General features: G+C 43.7%; 1 protein-coding gene across 1 annotated transcript; it reads right to left on the bottom strand.

Annotated features, from left to right (window-relative positions):
- Window positions 1–672: 672 nt before the first annotated feature.
- LOC122420126 (zinc finger protein 420-like) lies at window positions 673–15,405 on the bottom strand. The gene is made up of 3 exons (XM_043434887.1): window positions 15,166–15,405; window positions 11,525–11,529; window positions 673–2,146 (listed from the first exon to the last, which is right to left on the bottom strand). The coding sequence occupies exons 1-3, from the start codon at window positions 15,308–15,310 to the stop codon at window positions 794–796; spliced, it is 1,503 nt and encodes a 500-aa protein (XP_043290822.1). The 5' UTR covers window positions 15,311–15,405; the 3' UTR covers window positions 673–793.
- Window positions 15,406–18,993: the final 3,588 nt, after the last annotated feature.

Genomic DNA, 18,993 nt, shown 5'->3' with positions numbered 1-18,993 from the left:
ATCAAAATACCTTCGATTTTCATGAACTATCCTTCTTTTATGCTTAAAAAGCAAGTGACATAATTATTGAAAACTTAGAGCAAACTTCTGTCTTACTTTGAATTATTCCCTGAACACTTACATCATGGTGACCACAGAGGTGTTTGACATCAGTGACAAATACCTCCATTCAGAGGTTTAGTGTGTATATAACACGACCGTGTTCTTAATTTTATAAATTGGAGAATGCAAATAATTCCCACTTAATATAGAAGGGCTTCTCATACCATTGGGCAACACCCATCAAAAACATAAGTTCATATATACAGTAGTAACAAATCCCAGCATGTAGTAATTTGAGAGTTGAATTACATTCGTTTTGGTTCCTTAATAATCTCAAATAACGTGAACATAAACAAGGATACATTAATAATAATTATACCTCTGCATATATCCACCCCCTCATCTTGTGATCCATACTAACGTATCAATTTTGTATGTGTTTTACTTAGGTAATACTTGCTACAGTGTTTCTGCTTAGAATAATTCAACAAAAGTGGTATGAATGACATGCTTTCTAGTATGAATTCTCTGGTATTGAGTTACTTTTGATGTTTGATTAAGCACTTTTCTACATTTTTTTAATTTAATTCATGTATCTTTCCAAAGAAAACACTCGTTTTTTCAAAATTGTATATTTAGGACCAAAGTTTTTATCACTGATTCATTTCTAGGGTTTCTCTGCAGTATGAATTCTCTGACTGTGAGTGAGGTGATGACTGTGAGGAAATCCTTTGCCACATTCCTTACATTTCTAACATTTCTCTGCAGCATGAACTCTCTGATGTCGAGAAAGACTTGAACTCTGGGAAAAGGCTTTGCCACAGTCTGTACATTTATAAGGTTTCTCCCCAGTATGGATTCGCTGATGTTTATTTAAAGCTGAACGCTGCTTAAAAGCCTTGCCACACGCTGTACATTTATAAGGTCTCTCCCCAGTATGGATTCGCTGATGTTGAGTTAGAAGTGAAAAATTGATAAAGGCTTTGCCACATTCTGTACATTTATAAGGTGTCTCCCCAGTATGGATTCGCTGATGTTGAGTAAGAACTGAAAAATTGATAAAGGCTTTGTCACATTCTGTACATTTAAAAGGTCTCTCCCCAGTATGGATTCGCTGATGTTCAGTTAAACCTGAACTTTGCTTAAAAGCCTTGTCACATGCTGTACATTTATAAGGTCTCTCCCCAGTATGGATTCTCTGATGTTGAGTTAAAGTTGAACTCTGCTTAAAAGCCTTGCCGCATGCTGTACATTTATAAGGTCTCTCCCCAGTATGGATTCGCTGATGTTGAGTTAAAGCTGAAATCTCCTTAAAAGCCATGCCACAAGCTGTACACTTATAAGGTCTCTCCCCAGTATGGATTCGCTGATGTTGAGTAAGAAAATAATAACGGATAAAGGCTTTGCCACATTCTGTACATTTATAAGGTCTTTCCCCGGTATGGATTCGCTGATGTTGAGTTAAAGTTGAACTCTGCTTAAAAGCCTTGCCACATGCTGTACATTCATAAGGTCTCTCCCCAGTATGGATTCGCTGATGTCGAGTAAGAAAATAATAACGGATAAAGACTTTGCCACATGCTGTACATTTATAAGGTCTCTCCCCGGTATGGATTCGCTGATGTTCAGTTAAACCTGAACGCTGCTTAAAAGCCTTGCCACATGCTGAACATTTATAAGGTCTCTCCCCAGTATGGATTCTCTGATGTCGAGTTAAAGTTGAAATCTGATTAAAAGCGTTGCCACATGCTGTACACTTATAAGGTCTCTCCCCAGTATGGATTCGTTCATGTCGAGTAAGAAATGAATAATTGATAAAGGCTTTGCCACAGTGTGTACATTTATAAGGTCTCTCCCCAGTATGGATTCGCTGATGTTGAATTAAAGTTGAACTCTGCTTAAAAGCCTTGCCACATGCTGTACATTTATAAGGTCTCTCCCCAGTATGGATTTGCTGATGTTCAGTTAAAGCTGAACTTTGCTTAAAAGCCTTGCCACATGATGCACATTTATAAGATCTCTCCCTAGTATGAATTTGCTGATGTTGAGTAACACATGAAGAGCAGATAAAGACTTTGTCACATTCTGTACATTTGTATGGTTTCTCCCCAGCATGGATTCCCAGATTTTCAGTTAAATATGAACTCTGATTAAAGGCTTTGCCACATGCTGTACATTTGAAATGCTTCCCTCCTGTATGAACTTTCCTATGTCTACTTCGATTTGGTGAGTTACTAAAGACTTTTCCACATGTATTACACTTGCAGTGTTTCCGCTTACTCTGAATTATCTGCTGTTGAATAAGTTGTGAAGACTGGTTAACAACTTTACCATAATCATAACAATTATAGGTCTTCTCTCCAATATCCATACTCTTGTAAGTTTTAATAGTAAGATTTGAGCTTTGATAAAATATATTCCTACATTTCTGATGTTTAGAATTGTTGTCTGAAAATTGATGTCCCTGTTGTTTCACGAGATATGAGTCTTGGTCAACATTATGTCCAGTTGCATTGCATGAAGAGTTTCTCATTCCATCATGTATACTCTTGTAATTATTGGGGGTAGAGCTCCTGCTTAAGGCATTCCTCATTTTGTTACGCTTGGAATGTTGTTCCACACTAATTATACCTCCATATGTATTGAACAATGATGGTTGAATAAGGTCTCTCCCATTATTATCATCATTACAGATTGTGGAACAAGGAGAAAATAGTTGTTGGTTGAAGAACAAGAAACCCTTGTTAAAAGACCCCTCAAATTGATTGTATTGGGAATTTTCGCCCTCATCTTTAAGTTTCTGGTTTCCAGACATGGTTGAATGTATATTTAATAGACAGCTATGCTCAGAGTATAGGTTTGAATGAGTATTTGCAGTAGAGACTAGATGACTTTCCAGATTTTCCACATTTCCCTTCAGAGAACATGTATGTTTCAACAGACGATGTGGATCTTTGCTGACAAATATACACCTAACTGCAGATGTTGATGACTGAAATTGGTCATCTGAAGTTGATTTTTCCTTATTTGATTTACATCCTTGATTTCTTTTGGCGGTAATAGTTACTTTAAGGGAAACTGAACCAACTTGGTTGTGTCCATCATAACATGCTCTCCGCTCTTTATATGCCCTCATAGATTCGCAGTCTTTGGTTAAATGTAAATTTCTAAGGTGAAAGCTTTCATATATTCCTAGGTTTGCTGTTGGGAGTAAATCTTCTATGCCTGGCTTTTGGGTCCTCAAACCCTGGGTGTCGAGAGAAGACACAGCTGAAAGATACCAAATAATAAGTTATTCTACTTACTATTGTTGGGGAATAGAGTTTACAATTTACATAAAATTGGCATACACTTGGCTAGATTAAGCCTAAAACCGAGATAGAAGGAGTCAAGATGGCAGAGGATTCAGAAGAGGTGGAGTTCATCTCTCTCCACAAAAGCATCAAGAATACATCTTGAAGTGGAAAAATTCTAACAGAGCCCTGCGGAACACGGGCAGAGGAACTTGGACACCTGAAAGGACAAGAAAGATCCCTGCTGAGCCAGGTAGGACAAGAGACAGATGGAGGAAAGGGAAGAGGAAAAGAAGCAGGATGGGACCCGCACAACCCTGGGGGGATCTGAAGAGAGGAGAGGTCTCCATATCCAAGGAAGCCCCTCACTGGGGGGAGCTCAGTTGGGACAGAAGGGGAGCCTCGTTCTTTGTGGGAAGAGAACACGGCAACCAGCACGCAGGACAGAGTGAGACCTGTACGCAGGGTACCGACACCTGCCGTGCCCACCCAGCCTGAGAGGGTGTCCTTCACTGCAGACAAAGGCTGGGTGCTGGAACGTGGGGTTCAGAGAGCAGAACCAGGCAGACGACTGTGGTTGGCCATGAGGAGACATCCTGAGGGGACGGGAGGGAGGGAGGAGCTCTGCAAATGGGATGCTTGTGGAGGAAGCCTGAACCGCCAGAGAAGCAGAGCGGTGCTGTTGAGTGATGCCTGAAGTGATGAACCTCCTTTCAGCCTCTCTGCCCCTCTGCCTGTTCCTGATTCTCCAGGCACTAGGAATGGCTCCCACCTAGGTGGGTGATCTCACGACCTCCACAGCTGCTTATTCCTCCCCAGCCTCCTCCCCACCAGGGTAGACTCATGGGCTCCACGGGCGCATTCAGAACACACGCCTGTGGGTGGTCCCAATGTACAGGTGGTGCTGAAACCACAGCTGAGCCCCAAGGCCCTGCCACTAAGCCAGAAAAGCTGAGATCTCTCCTTGCATCTGTACAAACCATGGTGTTACACCCCACAACTGGCTTGGTAAACTCAGCCCCAACAGAACATCTGGATGGAAATGAGTCTCTGGCAGTCAAGACCAGTCTGGCTTTAGCAACTGTAGACGCTGTAGGCCCACACATGAGGCATTTGGGCCAGGTCACAGTCTACATTGCCCCCAAAGCACCGCAGCGGGTCCAGCTCCACAATGAATGTACACCTGGGATATGACTCCAGTGGATCTCTGCTGGTGACCTGGTGAAAACAACATCTGAGAGACACCAGGGTCAAGTGCCAGCATATCCATGGTTCAGGTGGGGCCAAGATCAATGCCAACACAGGGTCACACGAGAGCTCGCACAGCGCGTGAGAGATGACACGCAGAGCACTCTCCAAGGAGAACATCCCCAGAGGAGCAACACTCACAGGCTTCCCTCCCAGTGGGTGTGCTCCAGTCACACTAGATCAGAAGCACCACAGATCAGAGCAGAGCTCATTTCAGATCTGGGGCCTCTGCTCCACCAATCAGGAAGCAGACCCCGCCACAGACACTGATATCCACAGAGGAAAGGCGAAGCAGCCCTCAAGATCCAGGCAGGTTCTGGTCACAATAGTAACAATCAACCCCCTCGCAAGGGCATAAGGGCACAAGTTTCTGGACTGGCTTACCCACCATGGGGCAGACACCAGAGCAAGAGGAATTAGAATCTGCAGCCTGCAGAACAGAGACCACAAACACAGAACATTGGACAAGATGTGATGACAAAGGACTATGGTGCAGAGAAGTCAAGATAGAAACCTACAGGAACAATGAAGCGAGGAGCAGTTGAGCAGTGTAATGAGTAACTCCTGGGATGTTTCACAACAAATAAGATAGATTTAATAATGTAAGAGTTCTTAACAAATCAAATGAGAAGTGAGACTTGAAAAATATGGTGAGAACACAGGGAACTCTACTCAATGCTCTGTGGTGACCTAGATGGGAAGGAAATCTCCTCAAGAAGGGAAATGTGTATATGTACCTCTTATTCTTTCTGTATAGCAAACCTCACATAACATTGTAAAATAGCATTATTGGAACAGAAAAATTTCTTCTTAAAGATTTCTCTATATAATCTATAAGCTTAATAGTGAAGAACAATCAGAAAAAAGCACTGTGGGAAATGTTCTAAACTCCCACGTCAATAATTTCTTTAAAAACTCTGTAAGTTAAATAAATATATTAAAGCATTTTAGCATTAATGAATTGGGACAAACATACTTAACACATTTAATGTTAGTTCATATAAAAAAAGAGAAGCTGTAACATAAAATTCAGATTTGCATTTTCTCATTTTAGTGAGGTGTCTTATGTGAAGAAGGAATTCATAGGGCCTGGACTCCAACTCAGGCCTGTCTGTGCTGGTCGTGCTCGGCCACCTCTCTAGTGGACCCTGAACTCTCTGCTTAGTGCCTGTGGAAAGATAAGACCCCCTCCGGACAGGGGAACCTTGACGATCATATCCAGGATACTCATCACGTAAGAGAAAACAGACACTAATCACACCTGCCTCTGGACACTATCTATCAGAATGTAAGCACAGGCTTATCGGTTCTTAACTGGTTGGAATGTAACCGTGGGCTTATTGATTATTAACTGTTTGAACACATAACACGTGAATGATGGGGTTATTGTGATTGTATTTACCCTTCCTTTGAAAGCATCAAGGGATTGGGGTGGTGGGTTTGGACACGTACACATGGGGTATAAAAGATCTTCACACTCCCAGAATATTGGAAATAAAAGCAAAACTAAACAAATGGGACCTAATGAAACTTAAAAGCTTTTGCACTACAAAGGAAGTGAAAGCAAGGTGAAAAGACAGCCCTCAGATTGGGAGAAAATAATAGCAAATGAAGAAACAGACAAAGGATTAATCTCAAAAATATACAAGCAACTCCTGCAGCTCAATTCCAGAAAAATAAATGACCCATTCAAAAAATGGGCCAAAGAACTAAACAGACATTTCTCCAAAGAAGACATACGGATGGCTAACAAACACATGAAAAGATGCTCAACATCACTCATTATTAGAGAAATGCAAATCAAAACCACAATGAGGTACCATTACACGCCAGTCAGGATGGCTGCTATCCAAAAATCTACAAGCAATAAATGCTGGAGAGGGTGTGGAGAAAAGGGAACCCTCTTACACTGTTGGTGGGAATGCAAACTAGTACAGCCGCTATGGAAAACAGTGTGGAGATTTCTTAAAAAACTGGAAATAGAACTGCCATATGACCCAGCAATCCCACTTCTGGGCATACACACTGAGGAAACCAGATCTGAAAGAGACACGTGCACCCCAATGTTCATCGCAGCACTGTTTATAATAGCCAGGACATGGAAGCAACCTAGATGCCCATCAGCAGATGAATGGATAAGGAAGCTGTGGTACATATACACCATGGAATATTACTCAGCCATTAAAAAGAATTCATTTGAATCAGTTCTAATGAGATGGATGAAACTGGAGCCCATTATACAGAGTGAAGTAAGCCAGAAAGATAAAGAACATTACAGCATACTAACACATATATATGGAATTTAGAAAGGTGATAACGATAACCCTATATGCAAAACAGAAAAAGAGACACAGAAATACAGAACAGACTTTTGAACTTTGTGGGAGAATGTGAGGGTGGGATATTTCAAAAGAACAGCATGTATACTATCTATGGTGAAACAGATCACCAGCCCAGGTGGGATGCATGAGACAAGTGCTCCGACCTGGTGCACTGGGAAGACCCAGAGGAATCGGGTGGAGAGGGAGGTGGGAGGGGGGATCGGGATTGGGAATACATGTAAATCCATGGCTGATTCATATCAATGTATGACAAAACCCACTGGAAAAAAAAAAATAAATAAATAAATAAATAAAATTAAAAAAAAAAAAAATCTTCACAAATGCTGGTTGGTGCCCTTGGCTAAGAGGAGACTCTGCCTTGGGCCCGCAGGTGTAATAAACTGCACTCCACTATCTGTATTGTCCTTCTGAGTGAGTTTGTTTCCCTGAAAGCGTGGCTATCACATTTGGTGCCTTGGCCGGGAGGCTTCTCAATTTGAGGAGACAGGTCTCATTTGAGGCCACCCCGAGGCTTTGTAGCTTGAATCTCCTAGAGCGGGGAAGGCGCCTCGCCCCTCTGGAAGGATCCTGCTTTTCAACACCCGGACCTTTCACATCAGCAGGTAGTGGACTGCAGCAGGGGAAGTGAGCGCTCAGGTGAGGAGGAACCCACCCAGCAGGGTGGAAAAGGGGGCCTGACAGCCCCCTGGGAGGGACTAGAAGGAGCGGGGACCCAAAGGAGCCTGGAATAGGCAGGCGGCGATTGCTTGGTACACAGGCTGACGAGCGTGCTAGGGTTTAGGAAGGAAATTTGTGATGGTCTTTTAGGAGGTGTGTCCACGCCGTCTTGGGGAAAATTATTACCACGTGATCGCCAGGGGATTTTTAGGATAGGAAACTGGTCCTTGTATGCTGGTATTCTGCCCTCCCCCAGGAGGTGTCCTGTCTGCTGTGAAATTCTTGACCCCCTCTGAATTGTTAGGCTAGAAGGAGGGGGAGACAGAAGTGAGTATGATTTGGCTTTTCCAGAGATGCCCTGGGTCATGGGATATTCAACCCATCCGTGTTTTCATTCGCACCTGATCAAGCCCACCAAGGCAGAATGGACTTTAAGGGAGAAACAGTCTTGGACCATGTGATGTTCTGGTTCAGCTATGCTGACCGGCAGGGGAAGACACGCCGATCCCCCTTCTCCCTCTGGGGTCTGGCAGGTAAGGCTCTTCTCACCCCAATTAGGAAGGAGGCAGAATGGCAATTTAAGTGTCACTGCGTGGAAATATGAGAAGTACATAGGGTACTGAGAACTTCGTAGACAGAACGAAAAGGAAAAGTCCAAGAAGGTCTGAGAAGGTAAGCAAGATGGGGGGAAGTGAATCTAAGGCAACTGTATTGGAGTGACAATTTTAAAGAAGGGATTGGGAGGAGACTATGGGGTGAAGATGAAGCCTAACTGCCTCCACATACTCTGTGAGGTCAAATGGACCCCTATGGGAGCAGGATGGCCACCAGAGAACACCGTGAACTTAAAAATAGTGGAAGCAATCTACACAGTAGTCACAGGAGAACCAGGACACCTGTATCAATATCCATCTATTGATTCATGGCTAGGGTTAGCTTGAGACCCTCCTACTTGGACAAGATTCTGTATCCAGAAGGGAAAGGGAATAATATGAAGGGCACAAAAATTGACTGATGATAAAAAAGGAAATTCTACAGGATTTGGACGGGGATGACCTGACCCCTCCCCCATGCTGGATAATGAAACGCCTGCCTCCCAGTGCTTCACCAGGACCGGAGGCCGCCTTAATGCCCGACCCAGGGCCAGGTGAAGTTTCTGCAACAGCCGCTGCTCCTCCGCCAGCTTTCCCGGAGTTGGTAGAGCCGCCGTTTGGGCAGGCTCCGATCCCGGTGACAGAGCCTCTGGCCAACACTTCCAGGATCCGGCTCCAACCGAACCGCCCAAGCTATACCCGCCTCTCCCGGGGAGTACTGACAAGAGAGGGAGGGAGACGTTGGAATTAAGCAGAGACCGCGCTCTGCCAGAGAGCTGGAGGGAAGGAAAGAGAACAGACAAGAGACTTATAGTGCAAGCTGCTGCTCTGGGAAAGTCTATCTCGGGCCCTCCAGAAAACCTCATCTGCCCCAGGGACAGGACAGTCCTTCAGCCAGTCCCAAGGGAGGCCCTGGGCCCGTTACAGCCAAACCAGTGTGCCCGGTGCCGAGCTTTTGGCCACTGGAAGAATGAATGCCCTAAGGCAAGGAAGGAAGAGGAAGCTCCCGCAGTTGTGGGGCTTGCTGACCTGGAAATTAACTAGGGCTGCCAGGGCTCAGAGATATCAGGTCCCTGAGAGCCCATGGTGACCTGAAACGTGGGGGACCAAAACATTGACTTCATGGTGGATACAGGAGCAGAACTGTCGGTAGTAACAAAACCTGTGGCACCTCTGTCCAAAAAGACTACCGCTGTAACTGGGGTATCGGGAGAAGAGATGAGTAAACCGTTTTGCCAGGCCAGAAAATGTCAGATTCGGGGCGGGGGGCACCAAGTGATTCCTGAATTCCTCTACATTCCTGAGTGCCTAGTACCCCTGTTGGGAAGAGACTTGCTCTCCAAACTAGGAGCACAAGTGACTTTCTCCCCTGAGGAGAGGCCCACCTTCTGGACGGACTCTATGACTTATTTGCCCTCTCTCTCAATACCAACCCAATATGAGTGGAGGTTCCATGAGCGTCTGAAGGCAGAACCGGGTGGGCCAGAAGAGGATGAGGGAGCTAACTCAATTATTCCCTGAGGTCTGGGTGGAAGACAACCCCCCCGCCCCCTAGGCTGGCTAAACATCACGCCCCAGTGATAATGGAACTCAAACCAGGCACCATCCCTGTTAGAGAGCGCCAGTACCCAGTATGGATGGAGGCCTGAACCGGCATACTGCCCCACATCAATAGATTGAAACAAGCAGGCATTCTACTAGAGTGCCAGTCGGCTTGGAATATGCCAATCCTGCCAGTCAACAGGGAAGGAGGACAGGACTATAGGCCTGTACAAGATCTCAGGCTAGTCAACCAGGCTACTGTGACTTTACACCCCACTGTTCCAAACCCCTATACCTTACTTAGCCTCCTCCCACCGAGGACTAAAGTTTACACTTGCCTAGATCTCAAGGATGCCTTCTTCTGCATACGCCTCGCCCCCACGTCACAGCCCATCTTTGCCTTTGAATGGGAAGATCCAGTCGGGAGCACCAAACAACAGCTCATCTGGACTCCCCCACAAGGGGTTAAAAACTTCCCAGCCATCTTTCGGGAAGCCTTGGCTTCTGACCTGGACTCATTCCATCCGGAAGAGTATGGATGTTGGCTCCTACAATACAGGGATGACCTGCTGCTGGCTGCCAAGACCGAGGGAAAATGCTGGAAAGGGACAAAAGCACTGCTCCAGCTGTTGATGGAAGCAGGTTACCCGGTGTCGAAGAAGAAGGCACAGATTTACAAAGAGGAGGTAAGGTATCTGGGGTTTGTTTTAAAGAAGGGCTCAAGGTTCCAGACCCTAATTGGGTCCTATATACTGATGGCACTAGCCTGATAAAACAAGGACAATGGCTGTCAGGTTAGCCAAAGCGGAAGGGGCCATCAAGACTGAAAAGGGATGGTGGGAATTGCCAAGTGGCAAATTATTGGTACTGGAGGAGCTGGCACACAGTCTGGTAAGCCAGATACACCAGGCGATCCACCTAGGCCATGCTGCCTGCTCCCAGGTTAATGCTGCCTCTTGGGGATTCAGACAAAATCCTCCGGGTATTCAGCTGAAAGGCACACTGCCCCTTGAACACCTGGGAGTGGATTTCACTGAAATGAAACCTCACCAACACTACCATTATCTGCTGGCCATGGTATGTACGTTCCCGAGATGGGCAAAAGCTTTTCCTACCTGGACTGAAAGAACATCAGAAGTAGCCCGGTGCCTGCTTAGGGAAATAGTTCCCAGATTTGGATTTCCTACCAGCATTGGATCAGGCAATGGCCCAGCTTTTGTAGCTGATTTAGTACAAGTAAGCAAAATTTAAACATCAAATGGAAACTGCACACTGCATATAGACCCAGAGTTCTGAGATGGTGGAATGAGCCAACCGGACACTTAAAGACTCTCCAAGTGGATCATAGAGACTGACTGCTCCTGGATGGACTTGCTTCCGACAGCTCTGCTCAGACTCAGGATGACCCCACAGTCCCAAGGCTATTCTCCATACGAAATTGTGTATGGGAGGCCTCCTCCCATAATAAAACAGGTGTCAACAAATTTGCCTCAGGTAAGGGGGGATAGGATTTCACAGCAGATGGAACTGGGTAAGGTAATAAATCGGGTAACTAAGTTTGTACAAGAAAGGGTGCCGTTCCCCCTTGGGGAACAGATTCATGAGTTTACACTTGGTGACCAAGTATGGGTCAAAGATTGGAAACATGATTTGCTAGCCCCTTGGTGAAAGGGCCCTTATGTTATTCTAACTACCCCTACTGCAGTTAAAGTTGCAGGTATTGTCCCTTGATCCATCACACGAGGGTGAAGAGAGCATACCACACAGACCCAGAAAACGCTGAGTGGACTGTACAGAGGGACCCCACTGACCCTCGAGAGACTAAGACCATCCTTAAGAAGAAGGAAAAGAAGATCCTGGACGAGCCCCTTCAGGATGAAGCCGCACAATCAACTCCTGCTGCTTGGCCGCATCAACGTGATTTTGAATTTAACTTCTGTCTCAACTCAGGACAACATTTACACCTCAAGGGCACATTCCTACATGGACTTCCACAACACCTACAACTTCTGGGTATGTAAGACTATGCCTCTGTCTGTGAAGGATGGACTTCCTTGGTGGGTGTCACTGCTCCGCCAAGCAGATTTTAAACCACTCTGCTCTTTTCTGGGATGACAAAGAGACTTTCCTCTCTCGTCAATCATAACCTCTCCTTTCTCTCTTGGTGTAAGACCTACAGTCAATAGACTCGGGTCATGTGGTTACATTTGATAAAAATGCCAGTGTAGCAAAAGCCTAACCCACAACAAGCCCCAGTAAATCTACCTTATTTACATGCTAGGTGGACAAGATCTGTGTTTCAATGGTATGAGTATATTGCTGCCTTTTTCATACCCTCTGTAGGGACAACAAATATATTATGATTAAAGTAGAGGCCTTGACTAATTTCACAAACAGGCCCTCCTAGATAGAACAGAAGCCATCCAAGCCTTAAATGAAGAGCAAATCTAAATGAGAAAAGCAGTAATTCATAATAAAATGGCTTTGGACATACTCACAGCTGCTCAAGGAGGGACCTGTGCTATAATTAAGGTTGAATGTTGTGTATACATTCCTGACTTATCTGACAATATATCGACTACTTTAGATGACATGAAAGACCAGGTAAAAGCAATGTCAAATGAGAACATTTCTTTTTGGGTTTTGGTCCTATCTTGGGTGAAGAGCGATTGGTAGAAAACTATATTTACCACTGTTATAGTTGCCTTGATAGTTCTGCTTTGCGGACCCTGAATTTTACAATGTATTATGAACTTTGTAACCCAAAGGTTGATGTCATTCTCCCTAATTGGCAGTTGGAGAGCCAGGGTGCAATATATCCCTATGAATGATGCTCATAATATGAGTTAAGAAAAGCATCAAGAGGGGGGAATGAAGAAGGAATTCATAGGGCCTGCGCTCCATCTCAGGCCTGTCTGTGCTGATCGTGCTCGGCCACCTCTCCAGTGGACTCTGAACTCTCTGCTTAGTGCCTGTGGAAATGACAATGGAAGGATAAGACCCCTCCGGGCAGGGGAACCTTGAAGATCATATCCAGGTTACTCATCACCTAAGAGAAAACAGACACTAATCACCCCTGCCTCCAGACACTATCTATCAGAATGTGAGCACAGGCTTATCGGTTATTAACTGGTTGGAATGCAACCGTGGGCATATTGATGATTAACTGTTTGAACACATAACACGTGAATGATGGGGTTATTGTGATTGGATTGTATTTACCCTTCCTTTGTAAGCATCAAGGGATTGGGGTGGTGGGTTTCCACACATACACATGGGGTATAAAAGATTTTCACAAATGCTGGTCGGGGCCCTTGGGTAAGAGGAGACTCTCCCTTGGGCCCGCCGGTGTAATAAACTGCACTCCACTATCTGCATTGTCCTTCTGAGTTTGTTTCCTGGAAAGCGTGGCTATAACAATGCAGTGAAGAAAGAATTTGATTACGAAATTTTTAAGGTCATATGTGTAGTTTCCAGTGGGCTGTAAATTATATGGTAGAAAACAAAAAACATCTGTCCCCAGTATTCTTACACGTTTGGCAATTTTTTCACAGCTCCACCCACACACTTCTGACTAGAGACAGAATCAGCACTTTTAAAAGGGCTTAATATAGTTACTCAGAAATCTGCACAGATTTTCTAAAACCTCCCCAAAATGGACGAGTCATCAGGTCATGCAGGTTGTTCCAGGCCAAGACAAGTATTTTGGTTCTAACAGAGAATGTGAAAATTAATCACTGGAGAAAAAATACACAAATGATAAAAAGAATCAGGAATGGGTCAGGAGATGACGCTCTATGACAGTGAGAGAAATAAACCTAGGCTAATCCAAAATCATCTCCACTGAAGCAGATCTTCTCAAACCACACGACAAAGTATGACTTCCTCCCCAGTGCTTGTCCCTCTCACCTGACTCATCTGCTTCATCCATAGACACATACCTGGGTATATGGCTGTCTCTATTCTCCTTACATCCCAGGGATCCTTCATTTGCTCCAGAAACGTGACCAGGTCTGGCTTAGAGACCACAAGACCTGTTCATCAGAAAAAGGAATATGTGTTTTCTGAGATAGTCATCAATTTCCAATTCAATATGTGTTCAGGTGAGAGAGAAGACAAGGTAGAAAGTTAAAATAGCATTAAAAAAATGATTTCACCAAGTAGTTTATTGGAAGCATCTTTAAAAGACAAATGCATCAAAATCAGATTCTGATATTATGCTCAAGTACTACGAAGGCAAAAGCAGGTAGTGGAATTCCGGTTTTACGAGGAGAGTGGCACTATTTGATACCACAGAACTTACAGAATTACCATGAACCTAGAATGAAGTATATGCAGGTCAAGAAACAACAGTTAGAATCACAGATGGAACAGTTGACTGGTGGCAGAATGGGAAAGAAGTACATCAAGGCTGTACATGGTCACCCTGCTTATTTAATTTCTATGCAGAGTACATCATGCGAAATGCTGGGCTGGATGAATCACAACCTGGAATCAAGATTACCAGGAGAGATATCAACAACCTCAGATAGACAGATGATATCACTCTAATGGCAGAAATTGAAGAGGAACTAAAAAGGCTCTTGATGGGGGTGAAAGAGGAGAGTGAAAAAGCTGGCTTAAAACTCAACATTCAGAAAACTAAGATCATGGCATCCAGTCTCATCACTTCATGGCAGATAGATAGGGGAAAAGTGGAAACAGTGACAGATTTAGTTTTGAGATGTGGGCATGGGCTCCAAAATTACTGCAGATGGTGACTGCAGCCATGAAATTAAAACATGCTTGCCCTTTGCAAGAAAAGCTATGACAAAGACAGCATATTAAAAAGCAGAGACATCACTTTGCCAACAAAGGTCAAAGCTATGGTTTTTTCAATAATCATGTGTGGATGTGATATTTGGAACATAAAGAAGGCTGAACACCAAAGAATTGATGCCTTCGAACTGTGGTGCTGGAGAAGACTCTTGAGAGTCCCTTGGTCAGCAAGGAGATCACACCAGTCAATCCTAAAGAAATCAACCCTGAGTATTCATTGGAAGGACTGATGCTGAAGCTCCTATACTTTGGCCACGTGATGCGAAGAGCCAATTCATTGGAAAAGACCCTGATGCTGGGAAAGATTGAGGGCAGGAGAAGGGAGTGGCAGAAGATGAGATGGTTGCATAGCATTATAGACTCAGTGGATATGAATTTGAGCAAACTCTGGGAGTTAAAGAAGGCTAGGGAAGCCTGGCTTGCTGCATTCCACGGGATCGCAAAGAGTTGGACATGACTTAGCGACTGAACAACAAGGAGGCAGGTTACATCAAGAAAGAAGGTTATTCCCTGGAAAGTAGGGATCTTAACCTCTACTGGACAAAGCAGAAAATTCCAGGAGACATTCTAAAATGAATGAACCAAAACCCTGAGGATACATAAGGGATTCTGGAAGCAAGTGATCCTCACCCAAGCAGGCCAGATTCCCGTAGTTCTCTAACATCACGTCCCTGTACAATTCCCGCTGACCGAGGTCCAGGCATTCCCACTCCTCTTGCGTGAAATCTATGGTCACATCCTGGAATGTCAGCAGCCCCTGAAATATAAAGGACATGAGCCACGTGGACCTGGGAAGACTTCCTAATGTGACCCAAGATGAAACCAGCAAGAGAAATGGTTCTGATTTAGGAGAATGTCTCGTGTTACACAAGAATATAATTTTTATAGTGCTGTATTTTCCACAGTATTTATAACACCAGGAAAAGAGAATGAGACATGATCCACAGACCACTATAGAAACTATTCTGATCTGGAAGAGAAATTATAAAAGAATCACATCAACACTGACCTATCTATTTTTGAGAGTTGTACTCCTGTGACACAGAATAAACTGTCTGTCAAGGAAAGCATGTTAGTCACTCAGTCATGTCTTATTCTTTCTGACCCCATGGACTGTAGCATGCCAGGCTTCTCTGTCCATGGGATTTTTCAGGCAAGAATACTGGAGTGAGTTGCCATTTCCTTCTCCAGGGGAATCTTCCCCACCAAGGGATTGGACCCGGGTCTCCCACATTGCAGGCAGATTCTTCACCATCTGAGCCACCAGGGAAGCCCCCTATCAAGGAAACAGGAAATATTTTTTAAAAGCATGCTCTGATCTAAGAATTCTGGAGTGGGGCCAATGTGTCGCATTTTAACAAGCTTATTTTAACTAGTAATATTGAAAATTCTGATACATGAATGAACGTTCTGAATAGCAAAGAGGTAGGCCACTAAGGTAAGAATTGATACTTAACTTTGAATTTTAAGTGTTTTACAAAATGGACAGGTCTGACAGAATAGTACCCATAGCAGCAATAGTCTTTGGAACTAATTAGTATATGCTATATGTCTTTCTAAAAGTTTTTACAGGGTCTTGAATGCATCACATAAATAATACAAAGTCAACAACATTGTTATTCCACCGTTTTGCAAATATTTTGACAAACATTCATTAAATGACAGATCTTGAATTTGCTTCAGTTTATGTGAACTAAAATTTAACTGGTTAAACACAAATACACAGAGACAACACTAAAGAAAGAGTATAGGAGTTTTTCTAGGGTCTTCCCTGGTAGTCTGAGCTCCCAAGTCAGGGGGCTGGGTTCAGTCCCTTGTTAGAGAACTAGATGCCACACGCCACAGCTAAAGTTTGCCTGCTGCAACAAAGTCTCCCACATGGCTCCAAGATTCTGCAGGCTACGACCAAGACACAACTCAGCCAAACATAAACACGTGTATTTTTTTAAAAGAACTTTATATAACTGGGGAGAGTACCAAAACAAGAAAAAAAATAATTTTAACATTTTCATGCTTACAGACATATATTACAATGAGACTGTATACTTACTAAGAGTGTTAAGGAAAAGCTAACATTCACAAAACTAAGATGACGGCATCCAGTCCCATCACTTCATGGCAAATAGATGGGGAAAGAGTGGAAACAGTGGCTGACTTATTTTGGGGGGCTCCAAAATCACTGCAGATGCTGACTGCAGCCACGAAATTAAAAGACGCTTACTCCTTGGAAGGAAAGTTATGACCAACCTAGACAGCACATTAAAAAGCAGAAACATTACTCTGTCCACAAAGGTCCGTCTAGTCAAGGCTATGGTTTTTCCAGTAGTCATGTATGGATGTGAGAGTTGGACTATAAAGAAAGCTGAGCACAGAAGAATTGATGCTTTTGAACTGTGGTGTTGGAGAAGACTCTTGAGAGTCCCTTGGACTGCAAGGAGATGCAATCAGTCCATCCTAAAGGAAATCAGTCTGGATGTTCATTGGAAGGACGGATGTTCTAGCTGAAACTCCAATATTTTGGCCACCTGATGTGAAAAGCTGACTCATTTGAAAAGACCCTGATGTTGGGAAAGATTGAAGGCAGGAGGAGAAGGGGACGAGAGGATGAGATGGTTAGATGGCATCACAGACTCAATGGACATGAGTTTGGGTAAACTCCAGGAGTTGGTGATGTACAGGGAGACCTGGAGTGCTGCGGTTCATGGGGTCGCAAAGAGTCAGACACGAATGAGCGACTGAACTGAACTGATTCATGTTCAGTTCAGTTCAGTTCAGCTGAGTTCATTCATATTCATGTCAATAAAATCGATATTCATGTCAATAAAATCAGTTCATGTTCAGTTCAGTTCAGTCATTCATATTCACATCAATAAAATTGAGATTATTTTTAATGGGTTAAAATATATACATCTATTTGTGGATGATATTCTTTGTATATTTTAAATACACTAGGGTGCAAACATATACAATGGTATAAGATAAATTAGAGCTCTTGGTTCTGAAACTTTAATTTCTTGAAAAACTGTATCATTTTGTTAAGCTGTATGTTAGAAATTCAACACAGGTGAAAACACATTAGCACCAATAGGATTGTTGCAAATATTTTGATTTAAAAAATGCAAAAATGTGAGTAAGACTTCATCTGTGATATGAGCGTGGAGTGTACTGGAAACATCACACTTGGGCTTGAGTGATGAAAACTCCCACTCCCAAAACCCAGTATCGATCATCAACACAGTGAGTGTTCATTTTCCAAAGCAAAGAGAAACCAAAAAGATGTGGAGTTTCTCCATTAACTGTGAGGATTTTCACATGTTCCTCATTCAATTTTTCCACAGCCTTGTCTAAAGACAGAGGGGGGAAAAAAATGAACTCTATAGCCTGATAATCTCAGAGAAATCACCAGAGCCAGTGGACATCATCTGTCATGGTATAAATGGATCACACGGAAGATGCACTATCAGAACCTGGGCATTTCGGAAAAAACAAGGAAATTATAACTTGAACCTAACATAAAAAATATCAGTTTTATGCAAAATTCATTTCACATATACTTCCTCTGTTTTGTATCCTAACAATGTTGTCACGCGAGTGTCTGTTCCTCGGTTCTTTGTCTCGTCACAAGAAAAATTTGGAGTGACGGACATTGAAGCCCCTTGGTGAGTCAGAGATCTTGGAGGACAGACCATGTTATAGCTCTTAAGTAAATCAGTGTTACAGCTCTATTTATTTAGATAATAGCTGGAAAATCCATCTTAGAGTTGTGAGGACATGTCGATCCAAAGACACGAAGAGAAGATCACCCCATCGCGCGGGGGGGAGAGAGAGAGAGAGAGAGAGAGAAGAAGGAAGAGGGCTTTCGCTCCTCTTTTTTTGTTTCTCTGCCCCTGGGCTTGTCTTATGTAAATTGGGCCTAGGCCGGCACGTTGTTTGTTGTACCTGAGGTTCTCACTCCAGTCCTAGGACCTTCCTTTGTTCTATTTTCGCGGGCTTTCCCTTCCAGGTCTTTTAGCCACCGCCATTTTGGACTCTTTTTCCCTATTCTAACTACCTAACAATGTGCTTAACTACTAACTCTTAGCATTACAGAGGACAGTATCTCCTACTTTTTTTTAATTTCTGAGCATTTTATGAAAAATTCTGGATCACTGAGTTTATTCAATATATAAGGGCATTTTCTAACTCCTAAAGAGCTGAAATTGCATCCCCATGTAAACTCATCATGGCATTTCCCCTAGTTCCCTAAGATCCCAACACCGAACCACATCCCAATGGGAATCTCGGACACCAGTGCCTCTCTGTGTTTCTCTCTCACAAAGGGAATATATTCACCAGTTGAAAGTTGCTAATTCATGCTGAGGATTCATCATGCTCCGTGGAGAGCCAGGATACAGACAAGGGAGACAAGATTCTGGGACACAAGGGAGAAGTGGTCTAAAGAGCCAGGCTTCACTATGA

Source organism: Cervus canadensis, chromosome 18, assembly GCF_019320065.1.
Source record: "Cervus canadensis isolate Bull #8, Minnesota chromosome 18, ASM1932006v1, whole genome shotgun sequence".
Taxonomy (NCBI): domain Eukaryota; kingdom Metazoa; phylum Chordata; class Mammalia; order Artiodactyla; family Cervidae; genus Cervus; species Cervus canadensis.
This window is presented reverse-complemented; position numbering and strand designations above follow the sequence as displayed.

Excerpts from the sequence above, each read along its gene's own strand:
- LOC122420126 (XM_043434887.1), bottom strand. The coding sequence starts at position 15,310 with ATGTCCTTTATATTTCAGGGGCTGCTGACATTCCAGGATGTGACCATA.